The following is a 23,376-nucleotide window of genomic DNA, read 5'->3' on the forward strand; positions in this document are numbered from 1 at the left end:
CTCCCTGCGGTAGACATTAGTTATCCCATGGATGCTGCCAAGGTGATGGAATCCCTTGGTTTCCATTAGATTGACAAAATGTTCAGCTGTGGCACAAGTTCCCTGTGTGTTTCTAGTGAGCTCTTTTACTAGCCTGGCACTTCAATTCCAGCTGCTCTAGAAATGCTGGCAGCTCTTAGAACACCACACTCTTCACCAAACTAAATCCCAAGTTTTACAGATAAATAGCATAGCAGGAGAATGTACAGCAAAGATCAAACCATAAAGAGAAGGCCAAAGGTGGCATAGTGACTCTATACTTACATACCTCATACACAAAAATCCTTTCCTCCAATCCTGTGGGCACCCACTAGTGCTTCCCCCTGCCACCCCCCCCCACATAGGGTTCATAACCTTAAGTCCAGCTTCTCTAATATTCACTTCCCAATCTGGCTTCATTTAGTTCAATACAAGTGAGATGTACCAAGTTCCTTCAAAATTTAATTTCAAATGACTAAATGTGCTCTCAAGATTCACACGTGTCCTAGAGTACAAGTCCTAGTGTATCAACACTCAAGTTAATCACAGATTAAATCCATTATACTTACTTTCAGTCATATAGAAATCCTTATTTTATGACCCCAGGAAAATGTACTTTTCAGTCTATTATAGGGTACAAGAACTAAATCCCCTGTGGGATTTTTTTATTCTGCAACTGACATATATACAGATGAACTTTGACAACAGTTAACAGCAAATGAGCTACAGCTCACTGTATCAATACAGGATAATTTTACACTGACAAAATTGTCCAGCAGTTAAATAGCATATGTTCTGACCTAGACTGATATAAAATTAATGCCCCAGGACTGTGCAGAAGCTTGATGTTCCCTGTGTCCCGTTTTGTCATTTAATTTTACATAGTAATTACATAATACATCATTTCTTAATGCAGCCAAATACGAAGCAAAGAATATTGATGACCCGTATTTATTTTGCAGATGTTAGTATCGCAAAGGAATCTTTCATCCTCGAGCAGCATTTTGTTTCTCCTGTGCACCTTAGTTATTTGTGCTGGTGTAAAAGTATCCTGGCTGTTTTGGTTAGTATATAAAGATGCAGTAATGGATGGACCTGAATTCCTTTTGCCCAAGTCCTGAGCCAGCCATGAGACACAGACGCACAAAAAGCCCCTGAGCTAGATCACATAATTAAGATCTAATTAGGGAAACAAACCCACCTCCCAAAGGGCGCTTATACAAAATCTGCACACCTACAGCTTCCACAGAAGCAACGGATGTGCTGGACATCTTTCTGAAATAAATCTTTCCTTTAATTAAAAATACTGAAGATGTACATGTTTTAGCCAGGTTGCATCAAAAATGGAATTATAAAATTATTAGTACAGCCTTAATTTGACAATAAAATGCATTTGCATGTGTTTAGGTTTTCTTAACCGCTATGTTACATATTTTACCTCACCTGGTCACTTAAGGGGATTCTATCTCTCTTAAAACACTTAATTGTACTCAAGCATTTGCAGCTCACATGCTAAGGAAAGGTTCACCAAACATAAGAATATCTATTATTTTATTTAAATAAGAGACATCCATTAAGGAGAAAAAAATGTTTCATTTTCTGCTGAACAATATTATAGATGTGAGAAGTATTCACAATCCAACAGGACACATGCATGGCCCTTCAGGATTGCTGGTGTACGCACACGGTGCTGTGCTACTTCTCGGCCTCTTGATACAGCAAGAAAATCGTTCACACCATCTTTTAAAATAACCCCCTACCAGCTGTGCATCTGGATAGCAAACACTTGGGAAGCTGACAGTATCTAGAAATGTACACTGATCAGTGTATATATGAATGATTAACATAGCCTTAGGCTGGTGTGAAATGGTCTGTCTTTACTTCCTGTTCTCCAGTGACATTATCAGGTAAATGAATGGTAAACAAAACAGGAATAAAAACAACAAGCAAAACAAAACCACAATCACAAGTGCTCCTCCTCCTCCTTACCAGCTCCTCGTGAAGTTGGGCTATGAGTTCGTCTCTCTCCTTCAGCTGCAGCTTCAGCACTGAGCATTCATCTTTTATTCCATCCTACAAAACCAACAAAAGAGATCTTATAATAGGCTTATAACACTTCCACTTCGCTCTTGACAAGAACAGGCTGCTTCGCATAGTGTGAGATAATTACATTCAAGTAACGGAAACTCAATTCTCCTTTGTCACGTGTGGTATTTCAAAAACATATTCTAAGCTGTTGTATAAACAAATTAATGTATCCACAGACATTACACAGACATGTGAATAGCTCCCTGCACAGGAGTCCACTTCATTGTTTCCTGAATCTTTTCAGCCTTTTGCTAAAGATCCTGCAAGGTCATTCCTTTCCAGTTAAAGAATGGCTAAGAAATGTTATAATTTTACTTGCACACGAAACAACATTAGAGAAATATCAATTTAAAAGCATTATTGTGAAGCTCTTGATCCTAGAGAGGATGGAAAAGAAAGCACAACAGACATTGCCAGGAAAACTAAAGCACGGTTCCCATGCATACATCTGTCAGCCAAACACCTGAAACCGGAGTATTAGCTGCGTGGAAGAAAGAAATTATTATACTTACCACTTAGCGACACAACCTGACTGTAACTCAATTTGACGTATGTGAAAATCGACCTAATAGCTAAGACTGCAGTCAAACCCAGGTCCATGGGGCAATTTCATGAGTCAATCATGTATTTTTGTGTTGTTCTGATTAACATCCACGAGTAGAAACTCAAACATAATGACTGAACTGTTGAGGAATAACAACCCACCAAACTAACCAGCCAACTACTTGGTCATACAAGTCTAAATGAAGAGCTGTATCCTTGAGGAAGGCGAGACACAAACCAACAGAGATTTCTAGTGAAAATAAACTACCTGAAAACCAGAATTTCCTTACAAGGAATTGTCACAACAGACATAAAAGAGGAAGGGACTCAAAAAGGATGGCCAGCTCATAAAGAAAGGCTTTTTAATATACTTTCAGTACACTGGGGTTGAATGATTCAGGCTCTTCACTATTCCCACATTCCAGTAGATACTTGACCCGTAGAAAAAGAAGCTTATTCATAATGCTGGTTACAATTAGGTATGCAAAATATTTCTCATGCTTTTGCAGATCTTGTAATATTTATAGAGCAAAAGAGAATAACAGATTGGCATGTAAGTACAGCTGAGTTCAAGTGCCAAACACAGTCAATCAAATGACCGTAGATTTAAAATTCTGCTAAGTAACATTTACCATTTCTAGTTACTAAATCAATATCCTTGGACACCTGAATCCTTATCATTCCGCAAAATGACTTTATACCTGTATATTTTATCAAGGCTGGGCTATCACTCCAATGAGAATGTGGATGCTTTAAAAATATTAATCAACACTCCAAATAATTGAATTGTACACTATGTATGTGTTCATAAGCTACAGGTACACACTATAGCTTTGAGGCCATTTTGTTGAGTTTAATTAATTATATGGGCTATTTATTAAATGTTATATGATATTCTCATTTTTATGAATGTTGTTCATGATGTCATTATGAAAAAAAGGGTAATAATTCTGCTCCCCATTGCAGTATGTTCATAACAGGCTTGTCCAAAACTCTGCAAATACTTGATAAAAAGAGGAGCAAATTTACTGCTCATTTTTGAAAGGTTAGACACAGTATGCTCTGCAAAGAAAATGCTGTCTCTTCAAACCTTTATTAAATGGACATAATCAAACAGTTTTGCAGTCTAAATTCCAGGTGTGCTTCATAAAAGCGCAAAAGCAGCTGTGTGCAAAATGTCCACTGTATTTTCCTCATTTATATTCTCTGATATTGTAAAAATACTCCAGGATTTAGCTGCATACTCACTATTGATCTGCTGTTATTATTGTCCATGTTTATGATCAGAATATTCTTCAACTTATCTTCATACTTCTTCAGATTAGCACCCTCATTTCAGATGTAGCCTATGACAGCAATTGATATGCGTCGGTGCTAGTATTTTCCTATTTTACTTTAATTCTATCTATCTTGAAAAATGCAGAACATAATAGCAAACGTGTTTCTCATCAGATCAGGTCAAAAGATGACAAATCACACTGGATGCGTGAAGAGAGTTGCGGCAGGTTATCCCTAAGTACCAAAACCCTCAATCATTTCCATTTGCAAAACTTACTTTATACCTCTTCATACTTCAGAACAAATAAGCACATTGTGCTTACTGTAATCAAAGCGCTATAAACAGAACTAACCAAGTATTACAGAAGATAGATTTGTTGCAATTTTCCTTTGCTACTAAACAGAATATGCTGCCAAAACAGTAACATAAAATTAGAATGTTATAAAACTCATTTGATAAACGTGCTGAGTTTCCGATGCTAAGCAGATTGTTTACCAACTTGGGGTAATACAAAAATCAGCAATTACTTAGGATGTAGTTTATTTTCAAATATCATCCTGGAACAAACCAAACTAAGAAATTTAAAACTGAATGTCAGGTTCAGAAAGCTACATAAATGCCATAATAGCCAAAGCTTCCCTTAAGTCATGCAGCAGATTCAGACAACAAAACTAATAAGTTTCTGAATATCTAGAACACTCCAAAAAAACACAGGTTATTTTAACCTGTACAGGATTTTTGTGTCAGCAGTGCTGGAGTCTGGACTATGTACAGGATTATGGATGTCTTCCATGCTTCACTTTTTACCATTTTTTGTGGAACTTATTAGAAATTTGTAGAGAGGTACCATAATCTATCTCTGAAAGGAGACCCCACTTGCGATAACATGTATGACACTGACACATGCACTTTCATTAAAAGCAAAAGCATCTACGTATTTGAGATTATTCACATGAGCAGACATCTGGATATTACAGAATGTGTTTATGAAAATGGCTTTTTTTGTCAGATCATGAAGAGTTTTATTGGTTATTATTACTATTATTTGAGAGATGGTCCCCCAATATATTTACACCACAATAGATGAACTCGGTATGACTTTTCAGCAGCATATTTTTCCTTTCTGCGTTCACTCCAGCTCTACATATTGCATCAATTTATATCTGCCCCATCAATCCCTTTCAGTCACACCAAGAAAGAAACCGGCTGGCTGTAATTCTTCACGTGTTAATCCTCATAAAACCTAAAGCAATTCTATACTGTGCTCTACCCAAATCTCAGCTGCCCCATTGCTGCTGCTGTATATACTTCTGTAGAAACAGACACAGATCATCTATTTAGTTCTGTTTGGTTTTGTTTTTTACAATACCCTTATTTACCAGAAGAGCTTCCCTACACAACGATTATCTTACAGCATTGCAAATGCTCCGGAAGACCTAATGCTACTTATTAATTCAAAGTAAACCTTCTATAATCAGGTTGAGATTGTTTGGTTTGGTATTTTGGACTTGCTTATTGTATTTTTACATTAAACTGTAACCATGAAGTTTAGCAATTTAGTATTCTCCTATTAACTGTCATGAACATCAGGGAAAAATAGCCTATTTATATCTAATATTCTGCTCTAGTACCAAATCAGCAAAATCAAAATCTCTTCACGCTCCTACATACAAACAACCTTGATCACTTAATACATATACTGATTCATGTCAGAAAATATCTGTATCTATAACCTCGTACAGACATAACTTCACCCACCATTGAAATGCAACCACATTTCACTGCTATGTCTCCGTTTCTTTCCACCAAGCAGAATGACAAAATCACTTTGGCCAAGTAGTAAATATATCTGCCAAATGCCACATTTTCATAAAGTTTCATTACCTCCAAGCCAGTAAATGTATTTCTTCGTATTCAGAGCACCTGCCTTACACAAACGCTCGTTTTTGTGCATGTGAGGAGCCAAGGCTGGCTCCCTGCCCGGAGATAACAGCCAAGGTCCCTCTGGCTCCTCCAGGCCTCTCCTCAATCCACCATACTAGTCTGCTACCACCTTCAAAACGTGATGCCATTTCCATTATTTTAGGTTGAATTCAACACTCATGCTTTAAAATACTCTTTCTCCTGCTTCTTGGACTCACAAGGAAGTTTCAGACAGAAGAAAAGCCTTAAAACATAGTGATTTGAACTTTCCCAGCTGCAGGCAAAAATACAACAAGCAGCCTCTTGTGCACAATCAAAAGACAAAATATATTTTTACATTTTACATATTTTACATTTCCATTTTTAGATTGACCGGGATGATTCAGGTAGGAAAGCAATTAATAATGTACACACTCAGGTCCCCCTACATTGGAATATTTCAAGTATATAAGTTTTGCAGAAGAAACCTGAACGACATCATTCTTTTCCTAGAAATGAACTAAACATTTATTTAGGAGCAGACAGTCTCTATAAAATTTTCCTCTGTAAAAAGAAACAAAGAAAAACCCTCATAATAGCAAGATACCACAGGAAACAACAGTGGCCATGAAGCAAAAAGCGGAGATGACACCGATGCGTGTTGAGTACGGGTGAGTACGGCTGGTGCTTCTGCTTCGGAACAGCATATTTGCTTTACCGTCTTTGTATACGCTGGGAGCGTATGTTTTGCAGAACTTTTCAATAATATTAAAATACATGAAATGAATAGAGGTAACGATTAATTTGCCTGGTAATAGTATTGTAATTATGCCTGTGGGATTTGAATTAAAAGCATCCGAGTGCTAATAAGAACTAGTTAACTCCGGTGGGTCTCTGTGATTAGCTATTACTAGACTACAGATGAGAAAAGTGGAAGGGCTACAATCTAAGAAAAAATAGGTAGTTCTTCTAGATAGGTATTCATATGAATCATCTCTTTCCACTCATAAATCTTACCATCTAATTCTTTAATATCTGTCATTATGGAAGTGGGGAGCCCAACCTTGCAGCCTCTCCTCTGCTCATTTTGGACAAACAAAGAAAAATGCCAAGAAACTCAGCCAAAAATGAGTTTGATGTTATTTTCTTCAGGCAGTTTCCCAGAGATCCAGTTACTACAACATTATTTGTAAATCATATTGTAAGTAAGTTGCGTGTGCCACAGAGGCATTAATTATGTTGTCACTTGCGGTGCAATATCATAGTTAGATTCCTGCATCATTCCCTTTGCCACCATTGCAGGGTCATAGCTATTTACCCTTTCCCATTGTGGTGATTAGAAACCACACTCCACTCTGAGCAGACCTCTGCTGACCCCTGGGGTTTTTTGTTAAAAAGAAGGAAAATAGATGCATTTTGGTGTTCATTTTTTCCCAGACAAGAGTTCTATCCTGACATACCCCCCGAGCAGCCTGGCCAATAGATGTGGTGAGTGAGACCGGACAGATTAATGAGCTCATTATAATTCATTAAAGAGTGATGTGGGGATGACTGCCCGCTTTAATTAGTTTTATTACTGTAGGAAATGGTTTTATATGCCAAGCTCATCACCAAGCATGCCTGGAAAACATTAGAGTGGTAATCAGACTTGAGATGGGAACCTTTCATTAGCCTGTAGGGCTAAAGGCACTTATAATGACAAGGATGGCATTAAAAAGATGGACATGAGAGTGGCTAGCATAAAATAATTTATCATGTCTAATAATTCCATGATAAACAGCATAATGGTGATTTCAAGTTAAAAATTTGGTGGAAGAGCCGTGTTGCTATGGCATAGCGCGTACTCTTTCTGTAATCATGCCGTTAGCTGACACTAATAGATTTAGAAGGTTTAATAGGTCAGGTTTGCTCAGATAATAAATCCTAATGCAAATTAACTATGACTCAAGCATTCTAATGAAATGTTAATTGGCAACTGGAATTTTTTAAGAAGCACGTAGGCCTCTTTTCCCAGTCACCCCCAGATTAGCAAACACATTTCCACATATTTTTATGGTAATTTAAAGTTGCAGAAAAACAGCAGGTGAAATTATTTTGTAAATAACAATGGGTAAAAGACCCCAGGTAAAGTAACAGTAGAACTGGATGGAGAAAAATGGAAAATAAGCTTAAGAGCTTTGGTCAGTCTGCAGAAGTCCCACTGAAGAAAGGATTATGTTCTACGATCCACTTCTGTAACACTGGAAGGCCTAGAACATACATTCAAGGTCTCTTCATCATTACACAATGATTTAAGGTCTAATCTCTGTAACCTCAATAATTTATCACAATCAAATGACTACCTTATCATTTTCATTACACTCTCTTCACTCTAAGCAACAGTAAATCTTCCTAAGCCCTACTTTCCTGATTAGTTCTCTCTTTAATGTATTATTTGGTATTGTTAGACTCTATAACTTCAAGACTTAGGTATTTGTTTTAACACATACTATTCTATTTTCATGAACTGTGTTGTTCAGTCACTCCCAACACCACTACCTCAAAGCCATTCTTTCTTATCAAATTTTCTCAAACAAATCACCAGTTACTCTTGAATTTTCTAGTGCAAAAGAGCGAGTTTCTTTCTGATTATACAACAGAGCAACTGTCCATTGTTATTTGCTCCTTTTAAGAAAACAGCTCCTTTGTACAAGCTTTGCAAAGTTCCCCTTGGCAAGCTGCCCCATGGGTTATTAGTTGAGAGTGATACTGTCAAGTCTGACTTATGCTGTCGGGTATTTTCACACTGCTGTTGTAATTATGGTTTATACAAGTATCACAAATGGAGGGTTAACAAAAAGAAATAAAGACAGTCAGAGATTCCTGGGATGTCTTCTGCACAGTTATCTTAAAGGCAGACCTTGCTATTGCACTGTGACTCACGGTACCAGTAAAATAAGCCTTACAACAGCCCAGGTTACTGTTACAATATTACAGAATAGGAAGCTGAACACAAAGAACAATTAAAATATTCCCCAAAGGTTTCCAGTTACTTGAGAGTGGTCAGGGTGAACCAATACTACCAAAACTGAAAATATTTATCAATAAGATTTTAGGTTCTACATTCAATCATTAAAACAGATGGAGGGAATTTTGTTGGTGTTACTTCAGGAGTGATTAATACAAATTTCCAATCAGTATTTGCATGATTCTTCATCACGTACATAATCTTTTTGAGGCCCTAAAAGTATCCTTAGTGACTGAAATGGAACACTTGGTCCAACATGTGAACTGGGAATCATTTTATGTTCTACTACTCCAATATAAGGAGAAACATTTTGTGCAGTGTAAGCTATGAAACAGTGAACAGAGAAATACAACAAACCCACCGCACCATACTCGTCTGACAATTGTACACGGTGCATTTACAGGAAACACAGCAACTTTAACAATGCAAGACACAACAAACCCCTCTGTTCCTAAAATTTGTTCAACACCACCACTGTTTATATATATATATATATATATATATATATATATATATATTTAGAGAGAGAGAGAGAGAGAGAGAGAGAGAGAAGGAGAGAGAGAGAGGATAAAGTTAGCTGTAGCTCAGCTAATCCATGTAGACTGATCATGCTGCATGTTTTGGAGACTGTCAAATTACTGTAATTTTACCTTGTTCTCATGTGTATCGCATAATTATTTGCAGTTTTCTGGGGGCTGTGGCATGGAACTGGGGTTCAGAATCAAATCTCCAGCAAGGCACTAACACAAGAGACGCTGCAGAGCAGTTTTGTCTTCCTATTTGAGTTTATTTCCCCTGAACTTGAAGTGTAACTGCCCTGATAACACAGATTTAATGTAAAGGCTGCTTTTTGTCTATTTGAAGAGCCATTCACCATTCTGAAAAGTTGTGTTTGCCCTGGAGTAAGACCCATTAGGTTCAACCAGGCAGTTTTGTTTAGCAATGGGATTATCTTGTCTTTTAACTCAAAAGGTTTATCACTTATCATAATAAATCTCTCTGGGAAAACAAACAAAGCAAAACAAAAGCAACAAACCAAAGAAGATTCTGGAGTTTGGGTTGGGTTTTGTTCGGTTTGAGGTTCTTTGTTTGTTTTTTAAAGAGAGATCAAGAGGTCGGGAAATGCTGCACACAAGTGACAACACTTCTTGTTTCCTTCTGCATTATAGTCCAAATACTCTGAAAAGTTTCATTCTGTTCACCAAGTCTGCTTTAGTTATTATTGTACCATAACAACAGCTTAACACCATTTTTAGAACAGTCCCCTGAGATGTTATGAGACTGATTTACATACCTTCCATTTTCTTTTTATAAGGGTACACAACAGAATCCATGTGTGCAGCTAACGCTTAAAATTCTTACAACATGCTTGTTGTTTAGACGTTTTGTAAATCACTATGTCTTATGCAATAAAGACACAGTAGGAAAATAATTTGTTGACTTGTCGAGAGAATAATTTGAAAATCCCTGTTGAATTGGTCACTGAATCTGTAAATGATGCTAATGCTGTTCTCTGCCATCACTGCTTATTCTATTTACATAAGACCGTCAGGGGAAAGAATACAGACCCACTACTACCACTTGTCTTTAGTTGTTTGTACTCACAACAAAAGCTGTTGCTAAAGTACTTGGCCACATACACAACAGCTTCAGTTTTGTTTTGTTTTAAAAACTAAGAGCAATAGGATTCTTCAAGTATTTAGAATTATATGTGTGTGGACAGATACAAATGAGCTGTACTTTCAAAATAAACTCCCAATTCTAATTCCTCCAGTTTTTGGGAACCTGGCATGGAAAACACAAACATGCCTCCAGTTTAGAGAAACCACAGGGCAATGTGAACAAGCAAGAGTCATGGAAAATTATGGTTACTTCTCCCGGCTTTGAAACAACTACATTAATCAAAACTATTATTTTGTTTAAAATAAATACGTTTGAAGAAAATCAGTCCAACTTATTTCAAATAAACTATAAATTAATGTACAAATTTCCCTGTTTCTCAAGTTCTACTTCACTTTGGGAAGCAGTTACAATGTGGTCTAAAGGTGGTAACACAGCCCTTCGGTGTGTTATGAGCACTCTATTCACTGCAGTGTATTTCATTACCTTTTCTCAAGTATGTCTTTTTGAAATCCGTATTGAATGGTATGGTATCAACCATATTACTCATGAAAAATAAACATACATTTTTTCATCAGTATAACCGGTTCATTACAAATCACTTATGCAAGTAATATCATTGATGTGCACGTCAAATTAAGTCTTTGGGACTTCAAAGATGTGCAAGATTTCATTCACCTTTATTTATTCCCAAGAAAAAGGACTTATTGTCCTATACTTATGCTCTTTCTATATATCTTTTGAAAAAAGGTCAAACCCAAGCACCAGTCCTGACCGTGAAAAGCAAGAGCAAGGCAGAGACTAAACTAAGTGAAGTACTGAAAAACAATCAGCAAAATAAGCCTGAAATATTAAAGACCACATATTTCTGTACCTAGAATAAGAAGCAGATTATGCCTATTAACCTAGACACTGGTTTAAGAACTGACTACACTCCCTCTTGTACAGCTAATTATGTGTTTTCAGGCTTAAAAGTTCTCTGTTGCCTTGCTCAATTCAAATTGCATAGAACAATTACCTTAAGTCAGCAAGTCAGGAATGGAAGAAAGGGTTATTTCTCATTTAACTTTCTCAATTGGAGATGAAATGAACATCTGAAGGAAAGAAGATGCCTGCTCTCAGGATAAGTCCAGCTGATGGGCACTAGGTACAGGGAAACTCTTCCTGAGACCGGATCTGCTCATGGCAACGCTGCACAAACTTCCCATTCAAACATCTTTGGCCTGACAGAAAAGCAAGCAGAATTTAGACCTGTTTTTTTCTCGGCTGCTGCTATATTTATACACCATTGGCGTTAGCTTTGTCCTATAAAAGTCAAATGCTATTTCCCAAAAATACAAAATGGTTGATTTTGCAGTTAAAGAGCAGAAGTTTTAACAAAAATTAGTAAAGAAAATCATCCGGGTGTGAAACTGCTGTGGAAATACACATGAATACACATGTTTGCATCCGATTATGTCCCCGCAGCAAGGAATTTAGATGTGTGAGAATCCTATGACAACAATTACAGAATGACTAAGAAACCGCAGTTGTGGAGATCCTGTCCTTCAGCGCCTTTCAGATTGCGGATAAGGAGTTTAATTAAGGCTATAAACCAGGGGCAGAATATATTTCCATATCTATATAAATGATTAAACACCTGTCCTAATGGGGTCCTGCTCTTTAAAGATGGTAGTACGCACTCTGTCTCAGGGGTTACATCTTCAAAGCAAACGCCAGAATTTACTGTCATTGTTGATCAAATGACTCGCTTGCACAGGGAGTTTCCGTCACATTAAAAGGTGCCTCCAAATAATTTCTCCTCCGTGCTATGGAGAGACACCACTTTGCCTCTTTGGTCTGCCATATATACCGAAGAATTCATGCAAAAGTCTATGAACACTTCAACATCTGTCATTTCTAAAATGCCAGTTACATCTGAAATGGGGTATGCTCACGCTATGAGCCAAATTCCAAAGCATTAAGAAATTTGCTGTCATTTTAATAAGCTTAATACAGAACCATGCAAAGAAGCAGTAATAAAGCAGAAGAATTACTTGTGCACAAAATTCACCATCCACTCCTCCACCACAGGACCGTTTCCACAATATGCAGGGAACTAGATCCTCACCCTCTGTGTATCTCCAGAGTTGTACAGCGATGGAGGGTTTGCCCCATGTATTTTCCCTAGAGCTGTCTGCAACTTCAGTCACTGACAGTCTGAACCAGTACAAGTACACTTAGTTCTTGTTATGAAAATTAATGGGCCTATGCAAAGTAGCAAGCCTGTGTGATACACCTACAGAGCTGAGCAGTAATTCTTTATGTCCTACAGAGAGATGAACTTAGACTGCGGAGAGCGGAAAAAGCCAGACTGATCTTGCAGACATCAAATCAAATGAAACCCCAGAGCAGACCTTCTCTACTAAAACAGCGGCGCAGATTTTCTTGATTCAAAGGAAAGAAGCAATTTATTTGAGAAACACAGTGGTTTATGGTATCATAAAGATCAAGCTGGGCAGCCCCTATTTTTCTCTCTACAAGAGCAGTATCTGTTCTGTATCTTCTTGCCCAGTGGGTTTATAATTTTTACTCTCACTCCCACAACTCCTAAAGTTGTTGGTGTGTAGCCAAATCTGTCAACAAAAGGATTAAATTATTTCACTCTTCATAAAACTTCAGATAAATTATTTACTGTTTAACCCTATTGCCAATTTTCTACTAAACCTCGCAAGGAAAATCCTTTTTGCACTGATACAAATCGGCTATTGTAAAATGGAATGCTGTCAGCCTTTGTAATCCAACCCATTAGAAGCAAAGTAGCATATATGCATTAAGTATGAATGACATCAAAAGGCATTAACTTTTTAGTCACTGAAAGTAAATACAATTCTAATCTATTAGCAAAAGAACCATTTGTTGTGCAAGAAGTTTGCTGACTCAATCACTTTTCTCAGTATTAAAGAAGGTGCAAATATATATTCCAAATATATATATGTGACACAACTGCAGAAGAAAATATAGAAACCAGCTTATTTCTAGACAGCATAACCTGCTACACACAATACAAATGTATATATTTGAAAATAGACATGAACTATACAATCCTCCCCAGTGGCTGAACCTGAAATCCTACAATTCTTGGGAAAAAAAAACCCAAACAAACAAAAAGCACACACAAAAAGTGCACGCAGTTGCTGATGGATAGAGGTGACAGGCTACCTACACATTAAACTCCGTCCCAGTTCAGACACAGTTTCTTATCAGCAATAATCAACACCAAAACAGACACAGTAATATAAATAATGCTGTATTTGTATAAGCAGAATATAATTTTCTTGTACAATCACATTAAATGAATGTTTTAGCAAATGCCTGAACTCCTGATGTGTAAGAAAGTAATTTGCTGAAAGACTGGGTGTAGTTTTCATCTTTCATTCTGGCCCAGGAAAGAAAGGCAATCCTGCGGAAATCATCAAGAAGAAATGATGGCCTAAGGAATCAAGGCAGGGTTACATCAAGAAATGCCCACGGCTGAAAATTCTGAGTATTCAAGACTCTTTTAAAGCGGCAGCCCCGCTGGAAAACTGCAGTTCCAGCAGGGTGAGATATTCAAATCAACGAAAAGACAGCAAAGGAAAAAGAGTTTGATGTTACAGACCATAAGAGACAAGATTTTAATGAGCTAGGAAAAGAAATCCCCACAGACTGGACCTTGAGTAGAGAACGCACCCAGACAGGAACATAAGCCAAGGGTCATTTCCCCCCGGGAATATGATAATTACAGATAGAAAATAAAGAGTCAGAGTGCATGGGGTGGCACGAGGAGGTGAGAACGCCAGACCTCTAGATGCTGCATGAAAAGCGTGGGGTTTGACGGAAAGGCAAATATGCCCAATGCTTTAGGCTCTTTTTCTTTCCTCTGACAATGCTATGATCACTACACATGATTTCTGTACCATTTTCCATCTCCGGATTCAGATAAGATGGCCCACATGTGGCTGGCAGAGTGCTTCACCTGTGCCCCTCCCATTTAACCTGGGTCTGAAAATAGCCAAGCATTGTAGTCATTCTCCTAAGACAGAAAGGATGGATCACCAGCTCATATAAGCTTCACTAGTTAAGGTTTTATAAATCTTTTATGACTTTATATGGTACCTATTTCACTATCAAAAGAATGGTAATCATAATATGATTTAATGGAGGAATGTGTATATCCTGAGACAGATTTGACAGAAAATAATAAAAATTTACTCAAAGCTTCATATAATAATCAAATTCAATACCAGATGGTATTACCTTTGCACTGACAATGACATTCTATCTCTGCTTTCTTTCACTAGAATAATTTTCATGACAGAAATCAAAATATTGATTACTTTTTACCTTCTTACAATAATTTTAGCTGCATTAAAAGAGGAATCCATATTTTTTTCAACACAGAACAGTCAAAAAGCCATCTAACTAACCAGAGGACAGTGCTGAGAACCAAGAAAGGGATTATATCCCATTGATTCCCCTCTCAAGAGCCAAGACGCTCTGGCTCATTCTCAGCACTGCACTTGGCCATCTCACTGTATCAGTAGGCACGACTCACAGCTTATCCTCTCCCATCATACAAAACAGTTCAAGGATTCCCATCCTCACACTTCTCATTGTTCAGTAAAACAACTGATATTTTTAGAAGCACACAAAAACACGGAGACTTTTATTGTAATACAAAGGATAAGAGACTTACAAACATATGGAGTTTGGGTCTGGAAAGACAAATCAATGAAGTTTCTGATGTTTCAGCATGGATCTAAGAACCAAGATGGGGCTTCTCCCTCAAAGCTCATTTTCTCAGGAGGGTTCCCTTGTCAGAAGGTGACCATGATTCCGGGACCAACTCATGCTGAAGGTGGGGTGTAAAAACCACCGAGGGACAACATAATGCAGACTAGATTGAGTGCAGTCCCGTCCCCCAGCAAGGGATGCTCTGGATTACATCCTGCTACAGTTTCTTTCATTATCTGAACTCCAGCTAAACTGTTTTTAGAAGTATATGTAAAAAATCAGATGTGCCATAAAACACTTGAAACTGAAAGATATCATTTCAGCTTTCCAAAAAGCACTAATGCTACGTAACATCGGGTAATAAAGTCATGCTAAATGCAGGATCAAAGTAGGGAGATGCCAGTGTCCCGTACGAGAACAAGTGCAACAGGAACTGAGCTCTAATGACACCATCTTGAAAAAGTTTGGTAAAAATCAGGAGATTTTCTAATCAGGATTAAATGAAAACAATTTATGCTCATTTGGACTGTTAAGTGAACCACTTCCTGTACCTCATTTTTGGTTTTGGAAACCTTTAGAAATTAATGATGATTTGACAGATCTTTTATCTGTATAACTGTTCCCAGAGTGTAAAATAGATGTTATGAATGACTCAAATTAAATATCATATTCCAAAGACCTAGCCATGACGTAGCTTGTCGCTGATTAAAAAGGACCATGCATCTTCTGTGAACTATTAGGTTGCAGCCATATCCCTATCAGAAAGGTTAAACAGATCTCTCAGGTACAAATAAGATGCTCTTGATATTCATCAAATGTCCCTTTGGGGCTCACAGGTCTGTGCTGTCTTTTAGCAAACATTAATTACTGTACCCTCACAATATCCAAACTGTCTCGTTGCCATGCAATGGCTCTTCATTCTGCAAGAGCAAGTTTGTTAAAGTCATTTCCTTGCGTAGCTGAGGACACGACACCACTTCAGCTCTTCCATTTTTTTAAGCTCTGTTTGTGCAATAGATAAAGACATTGGCAGTAAAAACGGCAGATTATAACTCTGTCTTCTGAATTGGGCATGGCCAGATAAAGGAATGTTATTTTTTTTTAAAGAAATAATTGCTATTACTACAACACCACAATATTGTTATAAATATGCAAAAGACTTAGTTGGAGTGCTGGTGAATTTGCTTTTATGTACTTAGAGGGGAACATAATTTTCCTTGTAACTACTGAATAGGGCAGGTTTTTAAATCGCATCATATGCACGTGATTAAAAACAACTAGAGCGAGCTGCTTCCAACATCTCCTGTAATGCAAGGTGTCAATCCTCTGTCACGTTCATGATAGGGAAAAACTAATTAAGACACAGCTGTATTAGGCAAGACATTGCCTGTCCTTTCCACACACACCACACCTCATCGTAGTTTGATGGAGCATCCTCAAACCTGCCAAAAAGTTGTAATTGAATGAATGATAACAGTCGTAGCAGTCAAACAGTCAGATGCCAGTGTGGACTATTTGACGTGAACTGATAGTTTTATAACCAATCAGCACTGCCATGATTTTCAGTATGCAGCCTGCAGGATCGTGTTCGCTGCCCTGTCCTTATGTATTTGGCATCTAGAACAGTTGCAAGAACTAATATTTTGCACAGCTACCATGGCTGCCTTCTGAGCACTTCAAAGGATTAATAAAATGAGTCTCAGTGTACCACTACAAAGAATACATGTACTTTGGCAGTTCTGCAGATAGAGTTGGAATCACCTGCATTATCTCCCCTCAGAAGACACGCAGCCTCTGGGACAGAACTGCTGTATCCTCCAGTCATCACTTCTGTACCTTAAACCCACAGTCGCCTTTCTCTAGAAATAAACCACTAAAATAGCACAAGCCTTACACTATTTGCAATTTAAACGCATTCTTGTCAACCACAAATGGAAACTCCCACCCCTGCAATCTTCTCCCTTTTGTCCACCCAGAAAGAGAAAGAAGAATCCAGTGCTACTATTGAAAAGAATGCCAGGTAAACGCAGTCCTTTCTTCTTCTTGACAAGAGCCATTGATTGACATTTGATTTACTTTTTTTCCCCTTTTTCCTTTATTGGCCTTTTCTTTCACAAAACAAAGGCGAATGAGAGGATGAGTACACTGTGTCATCAAGAGCTACACAAACGCAGCTCAGAACAAGAGCAGCTGCAATCTGAAAATAAAGCAGCCTAGGAATCGACAGCATGTTTACAGTAAGTATTTCTGTAAGAAATATATACCTGTATCTGTGGGTGGTTATATATCTGAGGAAAATCAGTTCCCAATTGAGCCTGCTAGTGAAGTTTATAATAAAATAAACTTTATATTAAACTTCCTAAAAACTCCATAAAGAAGTCTGAAGGGCTTTTAACTCACACAATCCAAAAGGCTCTGCTAGAATTAAAGCAAGAACATGGAGTTTTCTCTAAAGCAGAATAATGTTTGTTTGTTTAGCTGGACTTCATAAGGACTTTGGTAAAACATGTTCTGTTTCCATGTGCAGAAAAGTGGTCATCTCACACAACACTCCACTGCGATTATTTAATGAGATTTTCTTGGTGACAGTGCCTAGTCCAGCCCTGCCACCCACTACACTTCTCAGGTAAATCTTCACCCACCAAAGTCCCGTTGTCTGAGACACTATGTCCTCATCACCGTTCCAGTGGGAGCATGTTCTACTTGAACCTGGATGCTCAGGTGTTCTCAACCAGATCATTGTCACCTACAAAGTTACTGGAAGCGGTTTTATACAGATAATTTTGCACTAGCTTGTCACACAAGGAAAAAAATGTTTTGTTTGACTAATAATATAAAGTACTGCCACTTACTGTAAGTCACTTGTCTTGGGTTCACACTTCAATTAATGGTTTAATGGAACGAGCAGGTCCTGTGCCAAGAGACACGGTCTTGCCCTTTGCTCAAGCCCAGATCCTGTGTCCCATCAAACAGACGTCTGGCGGGGTGATGGCACCAGAGAAGCGAGAATGGAAGCATCGCTGTTGTTTCTGGCAGCTTGAGATTATAGTAGGTCTGAGAAGATTAAGCCAGCACTACGGTACAAAGTGGAAAATCCTTAAATCTGGATTTTCTGTCACTGACAAGATGCTTAAGCCACTTCTTCACAGCTCCACGGTGTAGTTTCCCTATTTTGTTACTTTAAATTAGAATATTTTCAAACTTCCCCCTTCCTCCAGCCCATCCCCACCCCCCGCATTGAAGAATAATAATAATGATCTACTTTTTAAAGAAAAGAACTAGGGAGCTTCACAACTCCTGGGTGTTTTATGACCCAACGACTCCATGCCTGCACAACAGAGTGTGGCAAACCTGCCAATCTGTACTATATATATATACATTATTGCAGTGATTTTTTTGTTTTAAATACTCTAAAGAATTTTAGGCATGTAATAAAGATTGACAAGCATACAATTCGTTCTGTAGGTCATCTGCTACACAGACACACTTTATGTTCCTTCTCTAGACAACTTCTTTTGCTTAAAACAAGGTGATTTTGGATTATCAAATTCTATTCTGGATTCTTGAGTCTTCTCAGTTCAAATTGAAATGGATGGTATTGATCCTTTATCTCCACATTTATGTTTTCATCGTAGGTCTTAAACAAAACTGAAGGTCCTTGCTCACAAACTAAACATCTACTGTCGAGTAGAGTTCAGCAGAGAGTCACACAGATCAGAACATCACAAAATGTGCCTAAATCTCTTATGTACATGATGTTTAAAAATAAAAATGCCTTTAAGTCTAATAGCTGTAGCCTAATAATAATTTAAATAAGCTCTAGCCAAGTAATAGAGATTGAATTCACAGCTGTCAAGAGATGTGTCACCCTAAATGTATGTATTTTTACTTTTCCTGGATAATTCTTGTTTGTCAGCAATTCATAGGATACAGAGTTCTTCCAGTCCCCTGACAAGTAAAGTAGCAAATTAAACCAAATGGGACTAGAAGAGCATACAAAAGACAAATGGGAAATGAACTTTTATCTAAGCCATGCTGGGTTAGCCAACATAATGGGACAATAAGTCCTTTCTCCTGGTGACCATGTACTCCACTCATCTCAATATGTCTAGTAGCTTTTCTTGGCTTACAAGCAGTTCTTATCATGTTCCCATTTGGTATATAAGTAATAGTTGATACTCCTAAAAAAAAATATATAGGAAGTTAAGCAGATACATTAATGCTTGCTGTATCCTTCTTTAGATAAGGAGTGAACTACTTAACAATATAGACTTTTAAATTGAATTTTAAAATGCTAGTGGCATCCTCCGTTGACTCTTCATAATGAGATGATAGCTGTCATGCAAACAATATTATCGCTACAAGCATATTATTTTGCTAAGGCTGTAACATCATCATATTCCTAGGTAACTGAGTAGGGGTTTGTATCTTTTTAAAGCTCTTTTGTAGTCATTTTATCTATCAGACTTTTATTCAGTATTCTTCAATAATTTTACCGCTAGAGTTGCAGCTTAAATAAACGTCAGTAATTTCTGTAAGGTTTCTTTGATGTATGTTTCATTATTGCTGTTTTGTTCATACCACCACAATACCTGTAAATACTAACTTTTATGCCAAACAGTTTTAATACCAGAAACAGCTATCACAGCTCATCAAGGGCACAGAGCACATTCCTCAGCACTGAATAACAGTGTAAGAACTGGAGTTCAACCTTCTCTGGAGGAGACTCCTAATGACACCACTGAGGACAAGAATCACACTGTGAAATACAACCAGCTCTCAGTAAGAAGCCCAACAAGACCCCAAATCCTTTCCTTCAAAAACGTAATTGCCCAAAGGACCGGAAAAGAGTAAGAGCCAATCTATAAGAAGCTAGTAAATCTCATCAGATGCTCGTATTTTTCATGACATCTTTTTTCCAATGGGACAAAAGGAATCCTCCCTTCTACGCATACTAGCAGTGATTCTCATCATATAGTGTATTTAAAAAACAGGATTAACATCAAATGTCACACCACAGATTGTATTTGAAAACTTTTTTTAGTAAAATATTTATAGAGGAGAGATTTTTCTTGTGTTAGCCATGTGGTATTTTGTGCAATAATTTTGTTCAGTTACAGTTGATATCACGGAGACAAAACTGAGTCAGGAAGGTGAAATGATGAACAGGGGAAAAAAAAACCCAAAAACCACAGATGGAAAGAGCCACCTGATACACTGAACCCATGCAGGGCAAAGAAAGATGGTTTGTGTTGATTTAACCTAAAGATTGGCAAACTCCACTAAACATCTTGGTTGTAAACACTTTGGTTACACTGCCAAATGCTCGATTTTGCTCGACAGTCTAATGGTCCATTAGTCACAGCACGACAGAGTCAGGTTGATTTTGTTTCACCCACATAACATCCCCATACCAAGGTACGAAAATGTTACTCGATTCATTTGAAGAACATCCACTTCCTTAACCCACAGGACTCATCAGTAACTTCCTTTAATCATTCTGAAGTCTAAGCTGATCCTATGAAAACTACATCTCAAATATGCATACAAAAATATTTGCTGATAACAGGCCAGCATGGCAGAAAAGTAGCACTGCGCAGCTTATATATATTGTATTATATATCTGCAGGGACATCTTTCCTGCTGAACCCTTTGATTAATTTCCCTGGCAACACTCTCAAGTCTTGTAATGTAGAAAAGTCAGGTTAAAAGCATCTCCTCTACATTAATCTGCCTACAGACTAATTTAATGCAGGTACAAACTACATTAGTCACATTGACTAGGATGGTAATTTTAATTACTGCTTCAGTCACTGGTCCAAACTCCAGGTCAGTGGTATCGCACAGTGCACAGATCATGCTTTGGAAGGGACCTGGCCAGACGTCATTCCTTCATTACACAGGAGAGAAGCAGAATGGTCTATCTGACATTATCTGACACCCATCCAACCATTCCCCCAGCTGCCCATCTCAAACTGGACATCTTCGACACAACCAACTGCCCAGAAATGCAGCAGCAGCCAGGCTTGGACTCCCTTTGGCTCTTGCCATGTGAAATAACAAGCCCCAAATCTACAGAACCACCACTTCAAGCTCTCTGAACACAGGGCAGTGCTTCGTTTGCTTCTCAGCTTTTGTTTGACTTAAGTCACGCGACTGTTTCTTGACTATTTGTTTCCCTGCCACTGCTCGCACTGACACTGAAAGCCGCCTCTGTTTGCAGTCAGATCCTTCTCACCTTCCTCCCGACAAACCAATTACACCCAGAGGGATCCAGGCACCGGCCAAATCAATCAGCCTTACTCCACAACATCACGTTCAGTCACATTTTTCAGCCTGCCAATACAGCCTGAAGGGATGAAGCTGCTGCAATGGGACAGTCAAACAGCAACCTCTTAGATACATCGCAAAAGAACATTTGATGCACTTTAAATCATAATCATAAGCCAATTTAACTTAATCTGTTCCCTCACGAGGCAGGCACTTGCTTGGATTCAGTTAGCTTTGCCTTTTGGGACCCTTCTGGGAATGCTCTTATGCATCACTCAACTTGCCTGAACCATCCGCAGGGATGTGCAATATGTTCCTATGAACAGGTGAGCAATTATGATTTCCACAAACCACAAAAAAAGGAATTGTAAATATATTAGACAAGGGATTGAATACAAAAGGGCACTTATACCTTTCATACATCTCACAAGTTTGCTATGATCGGTCCCATCAAATTTGCATGCTGAAGATGTATGATATGCAAGTAGCATTTAGATGATTGCAGTATTTTTCTATATATATATATAAACACAGCTTCATAACATTTGTTAATTTTTCCCAATTAATTTCATTTCTTCTAGGGACCTCTTCCTAAGAGTTGCACGACACTTTATAAAATAGATTAAACCCAATAACAATGTTGGTTTAATTTATGGACAAAAAACGCTGCATTTTTTTTTCTTGTCATGATAAGGGGACTCTCATTTTGTTAACAAATTCCCACTCATCCTCAAGCGTCACTGAGAAGGATTAGGGCAGGCAGATGGAGAGTTCCAAGATCAACCATTCTGTGGGTATGGAGAGAGGATAAAGATATTCCAAAGGGGAGAGTGAAGCAAAAGAGTTACAGAATTAATAAAGACCTGTAAAGATTACTCATTTTAAATTATCATACCCATGGCAATAAACATCAAATTATGTCCAAATTATGTTTCAGCTAAAAGATTTTTTTCTTGAACTTTACTTCCATGAAATGATTTATATAACTAAACCAAGCTTCACCCTTGGACAGAAATAGGAACCTCGGCTCTGCTTTGGAAGGATCCTATGAAGTTAAATGATTGTTTTCTCATGAAGGAAAGCTGCTTTTTATGAGAACAAACAAGCATCAAGTTTTACAGCTAGAGATCTGAGAATCAACATGTCCACAATTTGTCATGTACCTAAAGTGACACTTGTTTCCATTATGCTCACATTAACCTCAATTTAATATTTCAGAACTGCTGTTTCAAATGCCAAAATCTATCAGAAGGCTACCCACAACATTCTGCAGCTCTTCTCTTAGAGCTATGTAAGTTTAAACCCCTTAGAAAACACTAAACTAAAACTGGTTTATTCCTTCTCATTCATCCTTTCTTGAAGATATCAAATGCAAGAGAAAAGAAGTTGTTTCTTCCTTGGTTTCTGTGTTTCCTCTGAATTTCTGTCCATGACCCGCTGAACATTTTGCTCATTATTCACCTGATCAGAATCAAGTGCCTGAGTCCGTCCACAGGTGCTTCCCCCTCCCAGGATCAATTCCTTTGACCACTAACACAGTGCTCTCTTTCCCCCTTATTTTTTAATAGCAGTTTGTAAGAGAATCATATCCATATCTGTCTATTAAAAAAATGTTTCTAAGTGTACAATATCTAAAAACTGCAATTTAAAATTATCACAATTATCTGTAAGCTCCTTGAAGGAGGAATGGCATTTTCCTACCCATGTTCTTCACAACAACAACACAGCACATCCACAACCTGGAGACCTGGTTCTTAGCATTTTAACAAGAAATAAAACTCACACTTTCCATTGTCTCCATTCCCAATACCTTCCAGGAGTCTTATTTATCTCTAATAAATGAAGAAACTGGAATAAACAGATTTCTTTCTCTACATGTGTGATAAGATGCACC

General features: G+C 37.8%; 1 protein-coding gene across 1 annotated transcript in view; it reads right to left on the reverse strand.

Moving 5' to 3' along the window:
• The window catches only part of CCSER1 (coiled-coil serine rich protein 1), a gene marked incomplete at its 3' end in the record, with an annotated part of 374,341 nt that overhangs the window by 186,916 nt on the left and 164,049 nt on the right, over positions 1–23,376 (reverse strand). The window contains exon 7 of the mRNA XM_080343892.1: positions 2,008–2,091. Within this exon, the coding sequence (XP_080200018.1) occupies positions 2,008–2,091 (84 nt within the window). The remainder of the gene's footprint in view (positions 1–2,007; positions 2,092–23,376) is intronic.

Source organism: Nesoenas mayeri (assembly GCF_963082525.1).
Source record: "Nesoenas mayeri genome assembly, chromosome: 4".
Taxonomy (NCBI): domain Eukaryota; kingdom Metazoa; phylum Chordata; class Aves; order Columbiformes; family Columbidae; genus Nesoenas; species Nesoenas mayeri.